Raw genomic sequence first — 22,737 nt, 5'->3', positions numbered from 1 at the left:
GTTCCTCGAGTAGCGGTTTTGTCGAGAAAGGTCTCAGATATATCGGTGTTTGGTTCGAGGTCAAACATACTAGTACTGTAATAGTGCAAAAGATTATCAGGCGGTAGATGACATCCAGGGCGCCGCACACAACCCCTCACACAACTACTCGAACGGGCTAAATTCTAATTTCGAATATATCCCCATGGAGAAATAATAGACGCACTCGATCATTCAAAAAGGGATATGCCATGACTGTGCGCAAATACACAGTACAGAGTAAGTAGGTAGTTACTCTTTTCATCCCGATACACATGCAGGAACCCTACCAATACTCAAATCAATTGTCTCGGCAAAACACGTGGACGGGGAATAAGATTGGCCCAAGCGAGCTTCGCAATAACCAAATTTCACTCACTCATTAAATATCACTCGAAAACACCTTCCGAATTTCGTGGCAGGTGTCGTGCCGAAGGCTTGGATTCTGCGGACTGGGGTCAAGGGTTGTTTGGGTATAAAACCGATTCTCTTTGGAGGTACTAAACCAGCTACAAAAGCACAGAATAGCAATAATTACAACGTCTCCAATAACGTGTCCAGTGATAAACTATAAAGTCAAAGAACCAGTGCAGTAACTAGAGCTCACGTGAATCTCAACGCAAAAAGACCAAAGAATCGGAACTAAACGAAGCAAATAGGCGAGAAAAAAATCTCATCCAGGTGACGATCCTAATAGCATGAGTACCACTTCCTGGAGTCTGGGGGAGGGGATCAACAAGCGTGTAGCGTAACAAAGCTGTCTCTCCCAAGACAAGGCTAACGATGAGCACGAGTGAAAGTGGCATATTTCTTGAGCTAAAATAGCTCGTATTGGGCGGTGATGCCTATAAGGAAATAATGAGACTCTTTTCACTGCTACTACCTTCGGGAAATTCCGGGTTTGGATATGTGGAGGGACCCGCGTTAATGGACCAAATGAAGTGGCAGATCTGCATACGTAAACTACATGTATAGATGCAATTAGACCTGTGATGCTCTCAACCCACTGAACCCGTCGAGCAAAAGACTACCTGTATTCATCACTAGTCTCACGGGGTCGAAGTCTAGACTTCATAAAAAATAATGCTTAGCAAGGAAAGCAGTGATCATGCCGGCCGGCCTCACTTTTCTACGCCTTAAGATCTTCAGATGAGCGAAGACCTCAGCTAGGGTACCGTTACTAAACGCATTATCATCCTTATTATCCTATCTTTTCTCGTTACCGGTCTAGCAACTATTGTGTACTCAAAGAAGCAAAAGCAAAGCATTAGAATAACATGAAGTTATTGGTATATACACACACCTGGGGCATGTTTAACCTGGGGGTACGGTACGACCAACTCCTCACGCGATCGAGAACAACTTCAACAAAAAGGTACTCTTAGTGACTCCCTGATCGCAATTGGAAACGGCTCGAAGTCATATTAGGTTGTCGTAACCCAATCATTAGCTTGATAAGCATTTGTGAGCTCAGACGTGCAAATTCCCTTTGTGTGTGGCAGTTGTAATAAGTCACAAACAAAGTCCCATTATGAAAGACACGGTCTATCAACCATCATGGGTACATAGTAGGCAATGATTCGGACGCGTAGGAAGGCTGATCAGTAATTAATTCCACCTAGCTAGTCCTCGCCGAAAATCGGGGTTTAATCCTCGTCCCGCCGGGGTCGAGCACTCTCCGTATTCCTACAAAGAATAGTACGTTCATAACCCCCAGTTTAACCATCCTCCGGAATCGCGTCTAGTGAAAAGGCAGATACAGATTCTGGTAGAATTACTACGAAAGTGGGTTTTACGTGACCCGATAATCTCATTAGCCCCTAAAGGCGTTTTTACAATAAGCATCAACCAATTGCAAGAAACCCACTCTTTTAGCTCTGACACACATTCGCAATAATTCTACCGGAATCTGTACTAGGTCCAGGAAGCTACATATATTATTTGCGATTAAGAACAGATTTACTTGTTAACTTTAATTTTTAACAATGCGGTCAACCCTCCAATTTTCTCGATTATAGGTTTCTATCCTGGCCGAAAACCGGCAATTCAAGGTCACTCTTAGTATAACCAACACCTAGGTACGTGTTATCAATCAATCAACCCCCAGGTTCAACTCGTCAACCCTCATCACCCATAACCCCAAGATTAAAAATTGGAACCTATTTTAACTGGTTAAAAGCCCAAATTCACTACCTTTAACAGATGGCCCTACTGTTACAGTGAGTTTCCTCCAGTTAGCTGACGCTCTCCGGGAGATATCTCAACCTCGTCCCGGTAACCTGCAGACTGCAGTAGAGTACATGAGGTCCTCCAGACGCAGTCAGATCCATTAAACAGCTACCTACAGACTGGGAACCGGGTTCATCGTTCATAGAGGCACGACTGAAGCGAGAGGGCACTTTGCAGGTTGGTCACCAAAATACCCGTGCGCCTACATGTCGTTGATCCACAGCTTCTCACTCGACCCTCCCATCTCTCACCTCAACCCTCAACCAAACCTATCAACCCCCTCCACCATGCATCAATTACAACCCCACCCCTGGGCCTGAATTCACCGCCTGATCGGTTTCTGACCTCACGCCAAATCAGCATCAGCCCACGTCGACCCACCCCCGCTAGCCTTATACAAAGGCCAGAAAAGCTTCATTTATAAACATTTCCTCCCCACCCCCACTAGCTATACATTCACAAAAAAGCAAAGGGAACGAATAACGATCAAAGCATCCATCCATTCAATCAGCTGCCGTGTACACAGGACCTATAACACAAATCACAGAGTAATTTTATAAGGCACTTACGTATGCACACACCGCGCCGGAGCAAAGGATGTCTACGGTCAATGGGGGATCTCGATATCTGCCTAAGAAGCACAGTTGCGGCACATAAACATTAGATGAAGGGCCCGCCTTATTGCTAACGGATTATTCATGATAACTCGATTTTACTCTTGTTAACTTACTAACAATCGAGCTTTTTTGGTCAAAGTAGCATAGCAGCAGCGATAATGTCCTCCACCACGATCACCACGATCACCACGATCGCCGTGACCGCCCATCACTCCAACTTACCCCGGACATAATCCTCGCCCGGACTCGGCCACGAATAATTGCGCCACTCGTTCTTCTCCATGTCTCCAGCGAATACGTTCTGTACCTGTCCGTACAGATATCTCCTCTCGAGAGCCCCCACGACATCCCCCCAGATGGCCAATAGCTCCTCGAGCTCTTTCAACGAGCTCACACTGCCAACCGAAATCCCCATACTCCCCCCCACATCCACCTTTCTCCCCGCCACCACCGGGCTCACCGCCGACCCACCCCTCGTCCCGTCCCGCACCCATCCCTCAATACTAAACCGCAGCGCCAACATCTCCAGCCTCCCCCCCGTCGCCGCAACAACCCCCGCCGCCTCCGCGCACCTCTGCCGCAGCTCCCCCGGCGCCGGATGAAAATCGCCCATACCCCCCACCGGCACCCCCTGGCTCCTCAACAACCCCATCCCCAACGGCGACCCATTCAACACACACTCCACCCCCGCCTCCCCCACCAACCGCCCCAGCACCTCCTCCGACGCAAGAACAGTGTTCTGCAGCGTGTAGTGCGCATACGACATGACCACATCCAGCGCCTCCCCCGTCTCCTCCTTGACCCGCTTCGCCAGCTCCACCAACACGCCCGTCGGATACCCACTGATACCCACATACCTGCACTTCCCCTCGTCCCTCAACTCCCGCAGCGTCCGCACCGCACCCATCACCTCCTCGGCACTCACAAACTCCACGTCATGGCAATACACTATATCCACATAACTCGTCCCCAAGCGCTCCAGCGAGCGGTTCAGCGACCGTCTCACCCAGTCCGGCGAGTAATCAAACGTGACCGCCGTAATACGGCCGACCTTGGTGCTGAGTATGTACGATGCGCGGTCGTGCGGCGCCGTGGCCAGCGCTGCGCCGAGCATGGACTCGGCGGGGCCGTAGTATGGCGACGTGTCGAAGGCGGTGATGCCGGCGCTGAGCGCGGTGTGCACGATGGCTGTGGTGGGCAGCAGGTGCGGGGTGGTGTTGTATTGGCTGTTGAAGGTTGTGGTGCCGAGGACGAAGGGCGGGAGGATGCTGGAGAGGGGGGTACGTGACATTTTTGCTGTACTGCGCTGTGTGTCTTTCTTTGAAGGTAGGTGAGTGAAGGGAGGGGAGGGGAGGGGGAGACTGAGAGGAGCGGGGTGAGTGGGAGTGAGAGAGGAGAGAGGCTGTTACGGGCTAGAGTACTAGTGAGACAAGGCCAATGACAACCCGCTGGGCGCTTGTGTAATCTGTCTGGATACTGGCATAATCACAGGCTACGTCGGGAAAAATACTTGTCGAGATAAACTGACACCGTGGAACAAAGATAAGAGAACACCCAGAGTGTTCCCAGCGCATATATTGTACAGCGCGATGCCATAAATCACCGGAAGGTGTGAGGTCGCAACGCCGCAACGCCTGACTGCAATGCCTGACCACAAATTTTTTCCACAACCACCGATGGCGCCCAGAGACAGTGTACCCATGCTCCTACAACTATTAAGTTTGTAAAGGTATACACCACAACCCTTACAACTCAGCGGTTGGAGGAGTGTGGGGTAGATGTTCTGGAGGACTAGCTTACCTATTCCCCTGACTTAAATCCCATTGAACATGTTTGAGTACATCTCAAGAAGCTTTACCATCAACACTATCCCCATTTGGGATATGATACTAGATCACCTTAAGTATTGAAGCCCCTTGTGGAGGAAGGTCTAATTCATTGCTGGGAACTGTTACCTGATGATTTATTCTCTAGAGATTTGGTAGCTAGTTGAGAGCATGCCTAGGAGAATAGAGCTGTTATAAAGGCAAGGGGTTGGTATACAAGATATTAAATGTCCAATTATCTTTATTTAGCTACTATTGAACAACTATACAAAAAAACAGCCCTCCAAAGGGTCAATTGTGGTTGCTGGGTGGGTAGTCATGATGGGGCGTGAGGTGTCGAAACCCGTTGCTACGCCGCCCCATACGATGATTTATGTCCTAGAACTATATAAATGACGGCGGTGTTAAAGGGCTGCATATCTGTCGATTTTGCTTCCCAAATGGCGAGCTAGCTATATACTGTAGGGCTACTAACAGGTTGGCGCAACGTGAAGATATCAGCAACGCAGGAAGAGCGAAAATCAGATACGGCGAGGTCACCTCCTGCGATTAGGCATAAACGCTTCTATATTGTGCTGCTGCTGCACAGCGCCGTCATTTCTGATATCATTGGAGGAGGCTGAAGATCGAGATGCAAGGGATGCCAATGCTGTAAATCAAAGAGCCTCCGCGGTCGTATGGATAATGCCTGTTTTATATAATCATCTCCTGTATCTACATATATATATCATGTCTACTCTAAATCTAAATGCTTCAATATCCATGTTCAGTTCAGAGCCGCACAAATAAACCCCCCATACTACTGCTGCTGCTGATCTCGTCGCAACACCTGACATACTCCAACCTCAATCCCCACCCCGCCAATTAAGAATGCATCTCACCCACCTCCCTCCAGGATCTCTTCCCGCGTTCGCGCATCTGAATCAGATACATTTAGCACTAAAGCCAGTCACCACTCCTTCCTCTGGTACCGGTCTACACTTTAGCTCTACCGACGCCGCCGACGATTCAGGGCCTCTCGTAAAAATCCCACAGGATCTTATACTCTGTGCCTCCACCGTCGAAGCTCGTGCCAAATATGACCATCACCTTGCAGAAGTCCTGAAGGCTGTCGGAGAGTTCGCCAGGAGCCCAAGGGGCGCAATAATGGTTTTTTTGTTGGTCAGCTTCAGCACAGCTGCCGGGTTGGGTGTTGGGCAAAGGGGAACGTGGAGTGAGTAAGTCACCGCTGATAGTCCCTTTATCGTTAATGTTGCTATCGCTATCATTGTCACTACCGCCAATACTAGCGTTATTTTGGGTGGTAATGATCGTTGGGCTAATATCTATATGGGGCCGGAAAGATATGTCAAATTCCTCCCTGATCGGGTAGCACTGCCAACAACCTGGACCGAGCACGAGCGTCATCTTCTGAAAGGCACAAGTCTAGCCACCGTAAATCACACGTTCTTCTGCTTCATCAGATCTCACTCTTCCGGGAGGATTCGGTCCCAAATACTAACCTAATAATCGTCACATATGTAGGCAGTAGAAGCCAAACTGCACACCCTCATGACTGAGTTTACACATCTACAGACTAGTACAGCTCATCTACCATGGTGTCAGTCCCATTGGTGGGACCCTCCTGAGGAGCTTATACTCGAGGATTGGATCCATATTGATTCGATTTTCCGGTCCCGTGTGCTGCAGTTCCCCCGGTTGGGCGTGGGAATGGCGCCGGTGCTGGACTTTGTTAACCACGGCGATCCAAATGCATATTATAGTGTAGATGAAGATGGTGATGTTGTGTTACTATGGAGAGAAGGTGTAGAAAAAAGGGAAGGGGAGGTTTTCATCAAGTACATACTCTACTCTTGGTGTCCATATGCATGAGGATGGCTAATAGCACTGGTGGTGTAGCTATGGAAGTGAAAAGTCTGCCGCCGAAATGGTGTTCTCGTACGGTTTCATCGACGCCAGCGTGTCTAACGCCTTTTGGCTATCAATCGAGCTACGCCATGACCCGGAAGACCCACTCGGTTTAGCCAAAGAAGCAGTGATGAAGGAATCGCCGAGGTTAAGGATTTTTGTGTTGGATGGCAAGATAGCCTGGCTGAGCACTTTCATTTGGCTAATGTGTGTCAACGCCGAAGATGGGTTGTCATTCAGACTATTGCAGGAGAATGATGGGAGTAGGAAGCTGTTATGTACATGGGGGGGTGAGGTAGTGGAGGAGATCTCTCACCTAGAAAGCTTGCTAGAGAAGAGCGCACTATGGGAAGTGTACCAGCTGAGAGCAGTGTCCCTTGTCCAGGGAAGAGTGATCGAGCAACTGAATGAGCTGGTGGCTGCGGAAGAGGAGATGCAGAGTATAACTGGAGAAGTTGGTGAGATGGCAGAGAGATTGCGGGTTCTGGAGGGAAATTTATTGAGGAAAGCGGTAGATGACCTGGAGGTGCAGAAGGAACGGCTAGTGGAGACGGAAGTGGTAAAGGAGTACCTGAAAAAGATGGCGGAAGATGAGAGTGTGGAGGAGCAGGCTGTGGAGCAGGCTGAGGACCAAGACGAGATTCAAGACGACGATGAGGATTTACGGTGAAGTACAATGTTGAACACCGGGATCCATCAAGAGACTTGTAGATACATATAAGAGAATAGTGTATCCAGCTCTTCGATGGTTCATATTTATACTTCAATTCCAAAGGGTTAGTTGTCGTCTAAGCTACACAGACCACATAGTCTGATACGAATGGCCAGTTTATCACGTAGAGCTCCCTATACGCTTCAATGATGACACGCAGTTTCAGCGGAAGAATTCGACCTTGATATTCTTGAATAATATGTGGCTAAACTCCCTTTAGAACCAATCGATCAATGAATCAGTAAATAAATCTCGTTCACTGCATGTAATTAATGAATTAAACAAAAAAATCTCGTTCACTCAAGATGCCCGGATACGAGTGATATTTCATGTCGCACCCGGCATCCAAATGATAAAACCCTAACCCACCCTCAGTCTTTTTATCATTAAACGACTCCACGCGGGGGGAAAAACCGCTTATACTATTGATAAATATATTAGCATTGGTGTCGTAAATTAAATACAGTCGTCTTTGTTAGATTTTTGATCAAGCACAATCCTACATGATTACGTGGACGAAGTTAGGTCTTCCTTAGGGACGCAAGATCTAGCCAGTAAAGCTATCATATTAAATCCAGTGAGTTGTTCCAATATATTTATCACAATAGCCACGAGTACAGTAAACATCAGTATGTTTAAACCGATTAAGTGGACATGTTGGGATAATTATTGTGTGGGTTAGGGTTTCATCTAACTCTATGTCGTGTAGATGGCACCGGAGATTAATTGAATCACGACGAACTGTCAAATTGAAAGATTCAAGAATATTTAGATTGTAATCTCCGGTCCTCTCACGGTTCCTTTGTCTGAGTGTTCACGGCACATTGTATAATATGAAACAGTCTTTCATGGGTCAATCATAATTTAACGTCCAAAAGACAAACAATCATTAAGCACTCAGATATACAGTCAATTAGTTGTATATGCACCCTATATGTATATCACGTGTAGAAAGAACGGCCAGGACACAAGCTACTTTATTCCAAGTATAATCAATCTGGTACACCGAGAAATTATTGAGCTCGAGCTCGAGACTGTCTCAAGACCGGGCCGGGCCCCTCTCGGCGACAGGAAGCAAAACAAGACACAATCGCAAAACAGACCCAGGGACGAGCTCAAAGAGCTTCAAGGTTTTCATAACTTCCACAAAACGGCCCTCGCATAAAATATTTCAAGGGTTATGGTCTATATGAGCTCAGTTAATATCAATGATATTAATATTGATCGTGATCGATCGATTGATTGGTAATTCATTCGTGTATGCATGGCTCAATTATCATCACTAACAATACGAGTACTGTTATTCACATGCAACTATCCCAAAGTCCTATCAATGAACATCTCATCTTAGGGAAAGGATATAGGCAGATCTAGACTCGGTGCTGAGTTATCACTCGTACACTCGTCCCCCGCGCACACCACATTGCAATATTCTTCAGCTGCCGGAGTCCCTACATACATACAAGCCCGGAGCACAATCTCCTTTTCCCCCATAACCAGCAGTTTACAAAGCCCCGCATAAGCCGCGCACGGCCTGCTCCCGGCGTTCGTTATTATTGCTTCCCCGGTTTATTACTCCAATTTGCAGGGTTAGGGTTTGCCTCGGGTTTCATGTAGATGAAGTACTATCCAGTGCTGCTTTCAGTCACTAACAATCACTCGCCCCACTGACCGTCTCTAGCCACCACCTAAGCAGGTAAGAATCTAAACACCACACTGAATGAAACAGGGAAGCCAATGCGCTCACAGAGAGAGAGAGGGGGCGGATCCGGCCATCCTCCTGCCTGATATGAAATCTCGATCGATATCCTACTGTTTCAAGTGATATCATGGCCGCTGGCACCAGGACCAATGAACACCATATACCATATATCCAATGTTTGTTGCCAAAGGCCCTTGGGCGGTAACGGTAACTCTAGCTAGCTGGCTTATCGGCTATAGCTATATCGATAACTAACTACATGACATGTGCTTTTTTTTTTTTTTTTTCCTTCTTCCTGGATAGCATGAATTTCGGTCAATACGTAATCTTTGGCTCATAGGCTGGCTGACCGTCGATAAGTTTGTTATAAGACACTTTTTTTGCGGGCATCATGAGGACAGGTATCACTGTATAGTAGGTCTACGCGCGCACGAGAGTGCAATATGCCCTCACCGGCTCGTTTTCATCAGCAGCATAGGCCAAACTAGTATCTTCTCCAACCGCCAGTTTCACTATGATCAACATCCATCGTAAGTTCAGCTGTGATATGTATTACCGTCATAACTGGGTTCTCCTTCTACTCGGGCTCTTCAAATCTTCTATTAACAAAAATGATAATAATGATTGCTGATGATGTGTCAATCATATGAAACGACGATCTTCCCATTATCCCCAACAGCATATGCGTCCATCCGAAGGAGGCGTCTCCGAAACCAGGTAACGCACCCCCCTCCAACATAAGTACACTTTCCTCGCAAGGTCCAGTCCACGAGCGACCAACAAGTAAAGTCAAGTAAAAGTAAAGCAAAGTAAGCCATTGGAAACATCTCATGCCGCAGAGTCGGACGTACGCCGCACCAGGAAGGACGCTGACCGTGTATCCCTCGGGGGGTCGGTCTTGACGTAGAGTGGCAGTTAATTAGCTAGCCTAGCAAGAGCCAGTCAGCCAAAGGCTGATACGCCTTAGTTATTTCCCATTCGCGATAGGTGTTGAAACATTCCCCTCCAGCTCAAGGTGGGACACATATTCATGACGCATCACTCGCCCGTTTTTTCCTTCTTTTCTTTTCTTTTCCTCCTTCTTCAGCTGGCCGGGGTGTGGGCCGAGGCGGGCGCCCTGTAGTTTTGCTGATGGTGATCATCATCGCGGGCGGTCGGCTTTCAAACACCACATCACCGGAACAGAAGGTGATGCCGAGGTGAGCTCGAGAAGTGGAAGGGAAAGAAAGCGTTACGAGCGAAACGTCTATTTCGGCTCGGATGCATACCTGTTATGCGCGCGGGTTAGTACATATTTCCACGCATCAGCAAGCAGGGAGAGGTAAGTATTGAGAATTGCTTGTGTCTGCATTAAAAGTGGCTGATGTCCCTTCAGCTCGAGCCTGGGCAACTGTATGTAGCTACCACGCACATCGACAATTAACGACCGTCTCGATCCGATGATTCCATCTCGTGCTGCGATTGGCCGCCACGTCGATTAGAAACCCCCAGTCGTGAGATTGGCGTTGGAAATGGGGGAAGATGAGGAAGGGGAAGAAGAAGTTAGGTATGTAGGCTGAGCTGCCTTTGTTAGATTAGCTATCGAGAGTGTCAGTCAGTCAGTCAGTCAGTCAGTCAGGTAGATAGCCTTAGGTGATTCTTTATAATGCAACTCGACGGCATGGGGGGGCAGATAGAAAGAACCTTGTGTCTTATGCCTTGCGGGCATTCTGATTGGGCGAATCGAGAGGCCTAGAGAGAGACGTGATGTTCATTAATTAGTTTAAGGGTATATGATAGTAGTACCAATGTACCCACCGTCATGTATGCCCGAACTTGTTTAATTGTTTCCTTTTCTTGACTCTCTCGATATCAATCACATGTCCACCGCCCGCCCACGCCCACGCCTCATCGGCCCATCTCGGAGCCAGAGGTCGAGGAGAAACAGATCATCCACGGCCACAGCATATGGAATCGCAGAGCAGGGGCCAACAAGTTGAATCACAGCAACAGCAGAGGACCTTAGCAGGAGCACTTGAGCACAAACCATCTTGAGACCTTGACATGACAGGTCGCTAAAAAATCAGGATCCGGCAATCCCACACGGCGAATTGGGCACCATCTTTTTTGTTTTCTTTTTTATTGATTTTTGCCACGGGCTATTATTCCCTACAGTCCAAGTCGATCCGTTTAATTGTAGATCCCGTTACTTGCCAGTGCTTGCTCATTCATTCATGGGCATGCCGTTGCGCGCGCGAGAGGCCTCTCGACTCACAAACGCTCACTATGACCACCAACCCCAGCACCAACGCCCACGGAATGAGAAACGCTTCACACTTTCGCAAGGCAAGCACTGCTGGCCAACGGAATGGAATCAACTCAACTCCTCCCATACAGTACCCCTCATACACATCACATCACATCTATCCGCCCCCCGGGCTCATGACCATGTTGCCCGATGAGCCCTGTAGGGAATAAGTTCCCATAAACCCATAGATATGGACTGGGCTGGTAACGGGTTGTTGATCCAGTTTTAGATGGTTTTATTTTTGTTTTTTTCGCATTAAATAAGCCTACTGGTAGAAACATCTCGCAAGGACGACGACGACGAACACGACGTGCATCGAGACTAGCTATAGACTGGGGTGCGATGCGAATATATGTGTATTTCTAAAGTACGAGGTGGAGTATCATATAGCTGGAGTTAGAGGTAGCGGTAGAGGTCGCGGTGGAAGATTCTATATTTGCATCAGATTCTCGTCATACCGTCCGTTCTTGTCCATCCATCCGCTCCTCTCCTCACGCTCGGTTCGAGTAAGCACGAAAACCTGGTTCAACGGAGATCGTAAAATCAGAAAGAAGAAAAAAGAATATTCCCACCATGCACCACCACCCAACAGCAGTAGCTAGCAGCAAGGTAAGGTGATGGTCCTATCTAAAGTAAGCAACTTTGAGATTATTCCGTCACTATTATTACCACCGCTGCTACTATCACCCCTCCCGCGATTGCGTTGCGCGGCGCGCGGCGGGGAGAACATGGGGGAAGGGGGGGTGTTAGTTCTATGATATCTCTCTCTCATGCGACCGCCATGCTACTATAGCTATGCTATGATATTATGATCCATCGATGTATGTAGGATCATGATGATGATGCTGCTGATGACTGGATGACTAGTCCAAGTGCAAGTGCAAAAAGAAGTCAACGACGACGACGACGAAGAAGAAAATTAAGCGCAGAAGTCCGTCCTGTAGCTCGCTCGTGGCGGTGCTCAGCACTGGAATAAACCCGGAGTAACCCGTTTGCCGTAACCCGTACCTACAGCTTGCATGTAAAGCAGAGCATGCAATCTTGGCGTCGCGCGGTCGATGCAGCTGTCTGGTTCATGGGACATCACTCGGCAGAGCCCACTCACAATTGCCAACCGCGTGGACATTGATTGATAACCATCGGTGCATGCGCAGCAGCAACAACAGCATGATATTCAACAAAACCCATGGCATACAAGTACCTACATGTAACCTTGTTACACTCGCCCTGGTGCGCGGCGGGCATGGCATCCAACGACATTAACAAAAAATATATATATATATATATCAAAATAGCAATAATTAAAGCTGTAAAAGAAAAGGAAATTTAAAAACGTGTCAGCTCATTTTACCGGCTTAGCCTCGCTCGTACTTTCGGGGGAATTATCGAAAGGGAGATTAAGGGACCTCTGCGACCTCTAAGCTATAACTACATATGTACATTAATGCAACCAATAACCAGCAACCTTCAAAACGATAACTCCCAGTACGAGTAGATCAGAGGGTACGATGCACAATAACAACACCTGTCTTTCCCTCGCAATCCCGGCATGGGCAGCGCAGCGGTAATACATGTATTAATGTATGTAGGTCATGTAGATCAGATAGATCAGGCTCATCATGCCTTCTCACCAGCCAGGACGCCCGCACGGCCGCCAGAAACACTGTTTGATCAGAAATACGAGCATTACTTCGTTCTCATAATTAACCCTTTCTCAATCATCGCTATATCATGCATGCCCTATTTCTTGCTTCGCCCATGCCATCCATGACCCCACCCTTGCCAATGCCAATCGAATCATTCCAAACGATACCTCGAAGAATTACTTTTTTAGGTTTACAAATCATTGGTACTTGCTAGCTACTACGCCATTAATGGACCGGATGCGTAGCATTGGGATATAAACTTAATGCATAATAGGCGAACGCAAAAAAAGAAATAAAAAAAAAGGGCTACAGCCTTGTCTCTGTCAATCAATCAGTCAGCTGGTCGGTATATACAATACGTACCACGGCACTGTTTCCGAGCTGCCTTTGCTCGCGAGTCAAAATTATAAGCCACTGACTGGAATTCAGTGTCTTGTTACACGACCTGCATACTACATCTCTTGCCCTGCCCCACGGGTGATAGTGGTTGTGGATGTGGATGGATGGCCATGGATTAGTCACAATCGATTTGGATTTCAAGGAACGCCCATTTCTTGTAAAACATGACGGGTTCGAAATATTAACGATCAAGTGAAATATATATCATGTAGAGCAAAAAATGCGGCGCGGCGCGGCGCACAGCTTGTGGGGTATCCAGTTTTTTCTTCTTTTTTTTTTCATTCTCGTCCGTACTTCGTTGCTTTTCTTTTTGTTCTTCCGGCCGGGAAGTCAAGTCAGTCATGGTCAGTAAGGAAAAAGCCAAAAAAGAAAAGAACCACAAGGCCGGTAAGCATTAAAGCTAGGTGTATAATTGTAGATCAACATCCCCAAACTTAAGCCCTCCCCCAGGCCGGGATTATTGACGGGAAAGCGGAGCAGCGGCCACCATAAATTAAAAACAGAGCATAAATAAAAGTAAATAAAAAAGGCAGAGGTAACGATGCCAGCCCTTAAATGATGTTTCAGCGAATAGATAGGCCCCACTACCGCCATGCATTTCCCCCACCAATTGATTGGCAAGCAGGGCCACGATTTCAATATCGAGGAAGAAGCATATTAACAGCAGCATCAGCAGCAGAATAAGAAAAGAGAAAAAAGCCCACCACAGGGGTACGGAGTGCACGTGCGCTTTGCCTTTCCTCCGCCGTTCGACGATTCGATGTTTATATTGTGTTTTACGATTCGATTAGCCTGCGTTGCATGCGGGCTTCCATTGGTCAACAGCACACCACCGAAGGCTCCAAATCTGAGTTTTGTGATCTTGATCTGCGTCGGTGTTACTATTAGCTCTTGTTATGGTTCCCTTTCCTTTCATGAGCTTTCAGGACTGTGAGCGAGCTAGTAGCGCTTCGTTTCGTTAATTCCTTTTTCCATATTTTTTTGCAGGATTTCCCCCGCGTGCTCACATTTCTTATTCACTTTCATTATTATATTTAGTTTTTTTTTCCCTTCTTCGTCGGCCTGCGAAATATATATATATATTATTATTTCACGAGTCAAATCAAAAGGCACGAGCCCAGATGTCCGAACCAGTGGTGTAGAAATATCAGTGGCGGCGAAGACATCCACCATCGTCGCCCCACCCGACCTCGTTTGTCTCCTCCACTCACCTCACCCTGCGAGCACCGTCTATTCCATCGTAAGTTGTTTTGTTGTGTTATTATTTTGTTTTGCACACCCGTTGTTCCTTTTTCTTCGAACACGTATTCTTCCCAGCCAGCTAAGCTAGGGCTTTAGAGTAGATGCGATAGATCAGTCCTTTTGTAAACACGACGACTCGGGACGACCCTTTCGAGATTGCCCTCGCTCACTCACTCACTCACTGGGGCGTAATCTATCGGGTCTTGAGTAAAGATGAGTGAATTAGGTAGGTAGCTTAGGTGGTTAGAGTAGAATCAGTAGATGTGCATGTAAGCAAGCAAGTAATTATGTGGAGCGGCCGCCGTCGAGTGGATATGTCTCACTCACATTCAACCTCTCCTCTATCTATTTTTACGTCCCCTCAACCAGGCGCGTTTCAAATGCGTCTATCACAGCCTGTCACTCGATCGCGGGGATTATCGTTCCCTCACTTCCACAACCACCTTCGAACCTACATACAATCATACCTACATACATACCTTTCTCATCCTCAACCCGACCAACCGATGTTTGCAGGTGTTTCGAAAGAACATAAAGATCCTGGTCTCGGTCGAGGACAAAATCTCGAATCGAGATCGAGTATCGAATAGAGATGAGTAAAGTCAATCAGGATCTGCGAGGTAGGTTTGTATTTAACCCAGCGCAACCCGGTCAAGGAGGGAATCAATATCGACTTGCCTGCTGCTAGTGTTGCTAGCTGGCTGCCAACATACAGACAGACAAAATAAATAAAACAAGTAGAGGTGGTGGTGAGGATGTAAGAAAATAAGATAACATGGTATGCCAGTAGAATAGAGACATACCTACCCATGAAAAGGCACAGCCAGTAGAGTGACGGCATATCATCCATCTAGTCAATCAAATTTTAGTCAATCAGTCAGTCAATCAATCATGATCAGGCAGGCACGCAGGCAGATAGACCGTAGAGTACCCGACCAGCCACCGGCCGGCATGGCAGGCAGGTCTAGTTGTTTGACCAGAGAGAAGCTACTCCACCCACCCACCCACCCACCATCATCCAAGGAAAAAAACGAATAGCATGCACATAAAGCTTGGTTGTCAAGACATACACCATTCCCGAACGGGGTAATAAATATATCTCCAGTAGTAGGCGACCTCGGGCGTCCACCGTCAAGACATCCAAGCAGTGTCAAAGGCCCCCAAAACCGAGATATGTATTCTAGCTACAATGCCCCAACCACCGTACGGCCGTACACGCATGTATCGGGCGAGAAACGAACAAGTGGTAATCGCCGATAGCGGAAGGGGGGAAGGACCTTTATGTATCAGTGTAGAGTGCTCCATGTGTATATATCTTTTTTCGGTCTAGGTTGGTTTTGTAGAGCAGAGTGAATGATAGTTGCTGCACGATATCATATCGATGACTCGACTTTTCTCTTTCTTCCATCCTTCGCTGCTTCTACCGCATAGAGTCTTTCTTGTTTAATTTTTTCTCCTTTCTCTAATTTGTTGCTCTGCTGCAGTTAGTAGCTCCGAGTGATGGTTCTACTTCTAACTAGTCTCATGTCTTATCCCACTTCATGAGGATCGAGTTGAGTTGCTTCCGCTCTCCTGCTTGCTTGCTTGCTGGCAGCATATCATACTTTTACTCTACTCTAACTCTACCATAGTGAGTTTAAACCCCGAAAGTACGGGGACAAACCCGTCAGTGTGATATGTCGCCATTGAGGTTTCCTGAAACGGTCAAGAGCCGGAATAATCCTCGAGGAAAAGAAAAGAAAATCCTCACGAACTCTAAGATATGTAGTAGGTTACGAGCTAAGGTAAGGAGTAAGAAGTATTAGCATGAATTGGAGAATGAGGGAAGGGAAAAAAGGGTTGCGGCGAGTGAGGAAGGGTGGGAGGGACGGTGCAAGATATCATGCAGAAGATAAACCGCACAGCGCGCACTAAATATGTAGGTACTTTATGAGTATTTGGTTAGCTGCCTTACTACTACTTTTCTCTAAACTAGAGGAGAGCAGCAGCATGTGCGATACTCAACACCAGAAGAAGAAAACATACTTTACCTACTTTACTCTATTGTGCAGCGCAGCAGCATATCATGTAGTCTATGATGGATCGGAACATTCCCTGCTGTCCACGAGATTGACGGACTACCCCTCACTGTTTCCGTTGCATGCGCTGCAGCATCCATCCACGGTATTATGATTTTATTTTTTATTTTGTTGCTTGCTCCTTCCCTCATACATATCAAATTCCGGGAAATAATATCATTTCGCTCTGCATGCCTTACACGATATCAACGAATAGAGTGCATAGGAAGGAGTCAATGTAATAGAGTAACGTACTCGGAGAAGGCAGGTATGCGTGGCCGAACCGACCCTGACCTGACCTTACCTGGGGCATTATCAATTTTCTGATATCGCTTAATTTGCTTGATCCCTTCATACCAGTGCCGTACCAGGCTGAATCGAATGTCGAACCAGAGATTCGCAGGCGGCGTAACTGTCACCCCGGGCCTTGCGAGCACGGTATGGGTAACGCAATTAGAGTACATAGCAGCAAGCAGTTGCAACATGCTGCGGATAAGGAAGGATAAGTAAAGTAGACTGAGCATGTATCAGACCCTTTCTGCTGTGGACCGGACGGACCCTGTTCGATCGGGGTGACCTTGCAACAAACGGTTGCTACATAATAAATCGCATCGCACCGCACGCTGCTACTGCAGCAGACGGCGGACGTAACAAGCTTAGCAAGACGAACCAAAATAACAGGTCCTACCTAAAGTACAGATCAGTAGTGTAGGCATCAGGCAGGGTTCCGGTAGGTGGGTAGGTAGGGAAATTCAGGCGAATAAATCGAATGATGACATGTACGTACCTACATGTCCATTCTAGGTAAATTAGAGTAAGTAGATGTGTGTGTACCTGCTCCAGAGTACGGTATGTGATCTCCAAGTAGAGTAGACACAGTCAGTACTCTACTCGTACTTTGCCAGTGCTCTGCCTACATCTCCTAGAGTAGTATGTACCGGTAGTTACAAAAGGCATGTACCTACCCCCCGACGATGGGGCACACCGCCAGTGCACAAACAAATCAAATCAACCAGGCCAGGTGAAAGAGGGTAAGTGTAGGTAATAGAGTAAGTGATCAGTGCCACAACTGCCTGCAGCTGGGACCATTCCAACTTCACGCTCCAGGTGGCGCACTCCGCGAGGGTAACCACCAAGCCCAGGGATGGTGCTAACTAAGATAAAACAATTTATTCATAGCCGCGTTAATTGGTTAGCCAGATGAGCAGGAGGTGAGCGAACGAACACAGGGAGAAACAAAAATTATCCGACGACGAAACCCACCATACCCCATGCTATGCAACAAAAAAAAAGTTGAGCGCCAGTTCGTTAATAGAACTTGCAAGCGAAGGGCCAATGGCCAACTCAACCTGAAGTTTTCCCGGATCCTTGCGCAAAACAAGGTTCAGGCGCTTGGGCATTGGGGAAAAACGTGCAGTGCAGATCGCAAGGGTCTTCTCTGGAATTGAAATCACAGATGGAGGTGAGGTGAGGTGGGAAGTGGATAAAAAAAAAGGGCACTTGTGAACTGAACCTGTCTCTGCTAACCCCTCTAAGCCATTATTGGCACTGCATATCTGACCTACATGCCGACCCAACCTCGAACGCCGATAGAGTAAAAAGTGGCTTCTCTCATCAAACGGTCGCTGATCAAATCTGTTTTTGTGTTCCGACCCAATCAACCAAACAATTTGCCATCGAGTGTCATGAAAGTGCATCACGATCAAGGAGCAGAAGCGCAGCATTGTGAAGATTACGCAAAAACAGTGACCACAAACCACCCTCCTACCCACCCAGTCCTACAGGCTTTGCTCAGATCAGGCAATCTACACAGGTTTCTGATATTTGTTTTGTTCATATCCGCAGTCAGCGGCGCGCGGCTGGTTACGTTTTGGCATACCGAATGGCCTACACCGGAATCTTCGGAAGAAGGCGTTTATATTTTTTTTCCTTTTCGGTTTGGCCCAACTCTAAGATTGCACTTTCTTCTTCCAACAAGTTCGTCCTGGTTGAAACATCTTTTGTGTTCCCTTTTTTCTTTTCTTTTTTTTCCATCATCAGAAGTTCGTTCCCATCCACGAGGAAAGTTCACGACCAACCGGTCGGGCGATCCATGTCTTTTTCTTTTCTTTTTCCCCATCATCTTTCTTCATCTTTTCTTTTTTCTTTACTACTTTTGCACCTAGCGGATCATGATTTAGCTTAGTTGGGTCCTAGTTCCCAGGGCCCTTGCTCGTTATGTAGGCTGGGTGGAGGACAACTTGGCTGCCGGCTCACCTCGCTCGGGGAGCAGGCTCGGAGACAGGCGATGACGTTTGATAAAACATGGCAAATTAGCGCCTCTGGGTCGAATCGGTTTTCTGGAAATTTTGCCGGCGACGGGGTCCAGAATTCCAGATCCCGAGTTGGGTATTTCCATCAGACTTCCTTCCTGTGGGGGCGAACCGAATGGGTTATCTAAGGAAACGATATCCTTGACCCTAGGCTACCCTGGTGGAGCATATAAATAAGCGAAACTTGCTTTCTTGGCCCTTGAACGAACACGGGCTGCAGATCTTGATGGACTAGACCTGGAGAGTGATACGGCAAGGGACCAGGGGCACTCATACACTGCCTACTAGAGGGAATTCTCCTCTTCGTGGTACGGCGGCGTAAGTGATCCTTAATAAGTGGATTAATATGCGTGCTCACTTACCGACAAGATCAACCAGGAATGAAGCGTTGATTGACACTGGCCGGTCAAAGTTGTAAGTGAACAGAGCCTGTGGGTGAATGAGTGATCAGTTAATGATAATTTAGTGAGAGACTGAGTCTACTAGGTAGCATGTACCACCTTAGCTGGGACGCCCGTCCCCAAACTCTACATATCATCCATCGCCTGTGTGATACTGTAAAGTGGCTCATGTATTTCGAATTCAGCCCCCTAGCATCCTTCAGCCGTCATCTTGCATTGATGCTGTTGTCTGCCCGGAATTGGGCGCGAGTTCGGAAGGTACACAAAGCTAAAAGGTGAGGATATTTGGATTATCCTTTTTGAGATCACACACAATTGACATAGAAACCCCATCCAACCCGTGGTGGATTAACGGTACAGTATGTAGCACAGAAATTAACTGCCTGTCTGGCTATATACATATCTGTGGCCCAGTCAGTCATCAATCCATACCCGGAGCAGGAGTAGCAGCACTGCAAAGGCTATACAGTATGTGGGGCAAGACTTATTACCGTATGTGAGATTTTGTCCCAGGCCTCGGCGCAACTTGTGAGCCTGAGAACACAGAGAGAGAAGGAGAGAGAGCAAGTTACACATCCTCCGATTCGTCCGCGATCGTTCTAGAGTTAGATCAGTGGTGTCACCTATGTACCAGCGATAGCCAAATATGCCTCTAACCACTTATTACATCGCCAACTAGCTCCCATCACGAGAGTTTTCTGACACTGTGCTGGTATCCAGTCACATACGGGTGTCTCCTCTATCCCCTGTCCTCTCTCTGGAAAATAAAAAGCAAAAAAAGAAATCATCCGCGTCATTCTGCTGCATCTTCTCCGCTTCAGACCATGTGTTGGCTGTTTTGGAAATATGGACAAAATCGACGGCCATTGGCAGAAAACTGAGGCTGTCCCGGCAATCTGGCTGGGCGTCAACCTTGACCCACAACTCGGCTTTCTGATCGTGCGTCCGTGCAGCATCACATCCTCGCGAGGTCGCGACTCACTTTCGTTGAACCGCATCGTAGTAGAAATAGAGGACCAACTTATTTTGGAGCAAGGCCTTGTCCGACCAACCAACCACAAATGAGGCTTGTGACAAAGGCAAGTTTGAGTGGTCTAGGTCTTTCTCTTTCTTTTTTTTTTTCCCTTCCTTGCTAACTAATGCTTTTTGATGGCTTGACGTCCGTTGTTTTTCTGGTTTTCACGATGTCTGATCATATGCATCAAGCCACCCGTGAACTATGTTTTTTGGTCTCCTCCCAGGCTCATAAACAGGACTTTGTTATTATTCTTATGATTGTCCCGAGTATTATTGTTATTGTTTTTTTTATCTTTTTGTTGTTATTATTATTGAGAAGCAGTGAGCGTATCATGCAGCCAGGCAAGAGGTGAGGGGAGGGCGAAGGAGAGATCCAATCTACCGTCATGCCCATAGCAAAGGCAAAAAACAACATCTCCGATCCATCGATTATATCGGCTTCAAGAGTAGGTACATACATGAAGTTAATTAAAGCAGAGGAGAGGAAGGGATCATCATCACCTCATCTTTTACCTAAAATGATTTATTTCCTTTTTGTTCCATCTTATTCCTTCGGATGTTCCGTTTCATATCAGGTATTTTAATATTATTTGTGGATAAGCGGAATATCGGACATGAGCACCATAGCGAAAAGAAGCAAGCGAGGGGATAAGGTGGATGGATGGATACGGATGGGGGTGGATGTATGGATAGATGGTGAGGGGAGAAGGAGGAGGCAAGCGGCGGTGAGGGGATGAAAAGGTAACCAAGGTGCATACATACGACGACTACGACTACGACGAAGGCGAGGTAGGACGGTATGTACCCTTTTTTCACTCTAGATACAACACGAGCTCGTGGGGTGCAAGAAAAAAAGAGTGTTCGGGAATATCCATGCTTCATCTGGATGCATGGCGTTTTTGAATGCTTGGACGACTTTCCTCTACCACCTCTACCACAAAAGTCTAAGGTAAGTTGTATGTCGATACATGTATGTAGGATGCTGCACGGTAAGTACCACAAGAGTAAATAAAGCACTGTCATCCGCTCGCCATGCAGTTGAACCAGCGATGGATGCTACCGTCTCGGTATTATTTGTAGGTGAAACCCAACGGGATTCTTTCTCCAAGCATCCCCCCCACCACCACCCACATACATACATACCCACACCCAACCCCTACCCCTACCCTACCTGATCATGTAGGCCTATCAAACTGATCTCTTCAACTGCACCCTTTAACATTGACCCCTGCACATCTCCACACAAGCCATGATCCCACAATCCACCCCAAATCTGGCCCCCTGCGCCCTGCGCCCGTTTGCTTCATGACGATTGGAGATGCATGCCCGGTAAGGTTCGGTGACGCTAGGACGCAGACAGCTTAACTACCCGCTGTTCCATCCACCGTTCCTACCTACCTTTATGTATGTGCAGCCCTCGCTAACTCGGATGATGGAATCTTGTCGGCGGTCGATGCGCCATCCATCATCCTGGCTCAGGAAGTTGGAGTCTACCAGGAAGGAGTTGGAGCCTCGTCCCTCCTCCTACAGTCCTACTCCTCTTGGTATGCCTGTCTCTCATGGTTTTGTGTCTCTGTGTCCCTTGAATTCATGTTGTGTCTCTGTTCTTGAGACTCAGTCCGAATGAATACCTAATTCACATACATCTCCTATCCATATCCACACTTACTCCATGATCAATGCCGGTTCACTCCCCCTCCCCTCATGATACTGGTGTATTCTACATACACTACGCCTACCTACATAGGCAGGTTGGACACAATTCATCCATCCATCCATAACACACCCCAAACTGAACTACACCATACCATACTATCATCGTACATTTCTGACTCCATGCCTGTTCTGTGTCTGTGTCTGGTCTGGTAGGGTATCTCCTTCTCCTCCTTCTTCCATGCCACATGTACGGCCTCAGTTCCCGCATATGTCGGGCTCCTCCCCCCCAATCAATTCCATCCCTTCCAACAGGAAGTATGAACTGCAAACCATCCATCTGTTTCAGCCGGCATTCTCTCCCTTATTTCCATCATATCGTCTCTGGCTACCATGGTGGGCTACCTACCTAACAGGAAGGCAATATCGAAATGTAGAGCAGTAGAACGGAGGATGAAGCAGAAGCAGCGCCAACTGCTTCTATCTCTCCTCTCTCTCTCTCTCTCTGCTGTTACATGATGCTGCTGATGCACCTTCCCACAGGCGAATGCGGTACGTACGTATCATAATTTTCCCATTCCAAGCCAACCAAAAATCATCTTACAAATTTACCACACGCCGTATATGTACGTAGGCCGGTAGGTAAAGTAAGGTAGGCAAGCAGATAGGCAGGCAGGCAAAGGCAGACGGATTGTGTGTTTTTAGCGTTTT

The 22,737-nt window shown here is 47.4% G+C and overlaps 3 protein-coding genes across 3 annotated transcripts; 2 read left to right on the top strand and 1 right to left on the bottom strand.

The window, feature by feature from the left end:
• Positions 1-3,072: 3,072 nt before the first annotated feature.
• On the bottom strand, positions 3,073-4,155 carry LAJ45_08401 (uncharacterized protein; the record flags this gene model as incomplete). The annotated part of the gene is made up of 1 exon (XM_046117952.1): positions 3,073-4,155. One exon carries the CDS (start codon positions 4,153-4,155, stop codon positions 3,073-3,075), a length of 1,083 nt encoding a protein of 360 aa, XP_045968878.1.
• Positions 4,156-5,560: 1,405 nt separating this feature from the next.
• Positions 5,561-7,268, top strand: LAJ45_08400 (uncharacterized protein; the record flags this gene model as incomplete). The annotated part of the gene is made up of 4 exons (XM_046117951.1): positions 5,561-5,907; positions 6,034-6,124; positions 6,215-6,528; positions 6,590-7,268. The coding sequence occupies 4 exons, from the start codon at positions 5,561-5,563 to the stop codon at positions 7,266-7,268; spliced, it is 1,431 nt and encodes a 476-aa protein (XP_045968877.1).
• Positions 7,269-18,930: 11,662 nt separating this feature from the next.
• Positions 18,931-19,723, top strand: LAJ45_08399 (uncharacterized protein; the record flags this gene model as incomplete). The annotated part of the gene is made up of 5 exons (XM_046117950.1): positions 18,931-19,031; positions 19,220-19,273; positions 19,334-19,369; positions 19,422-19,631; positions 19,717-19,723. 5 exons carry the CDS (start codon positions 18,931-18,933, stop codon positions 19,721-19,723), a joined length of 408 nt encoding a protein of 135 aa, XP_045968876.1.
• Positions 19,724-22,737: the final 3,014 nt, after the last annotated feature.

This window comes from Morchella importuna (genome assembly GCF_003444635.1).
Source record: "Morchella importuna strain M04M26 chromosome Unknown Morimp01GS029, whole genome shotgun sequence".
Taxonomy (NCBI): domain Eukaryota; kingdom Fungi; phylum Ascomycota; class Pezizomycetes; order Pezizales; family Morchellaceae; genus Morchella; species Morchella importuna.
This window is presented reverse-complemented; position numbering and strand designations above follow the sequence as displayed.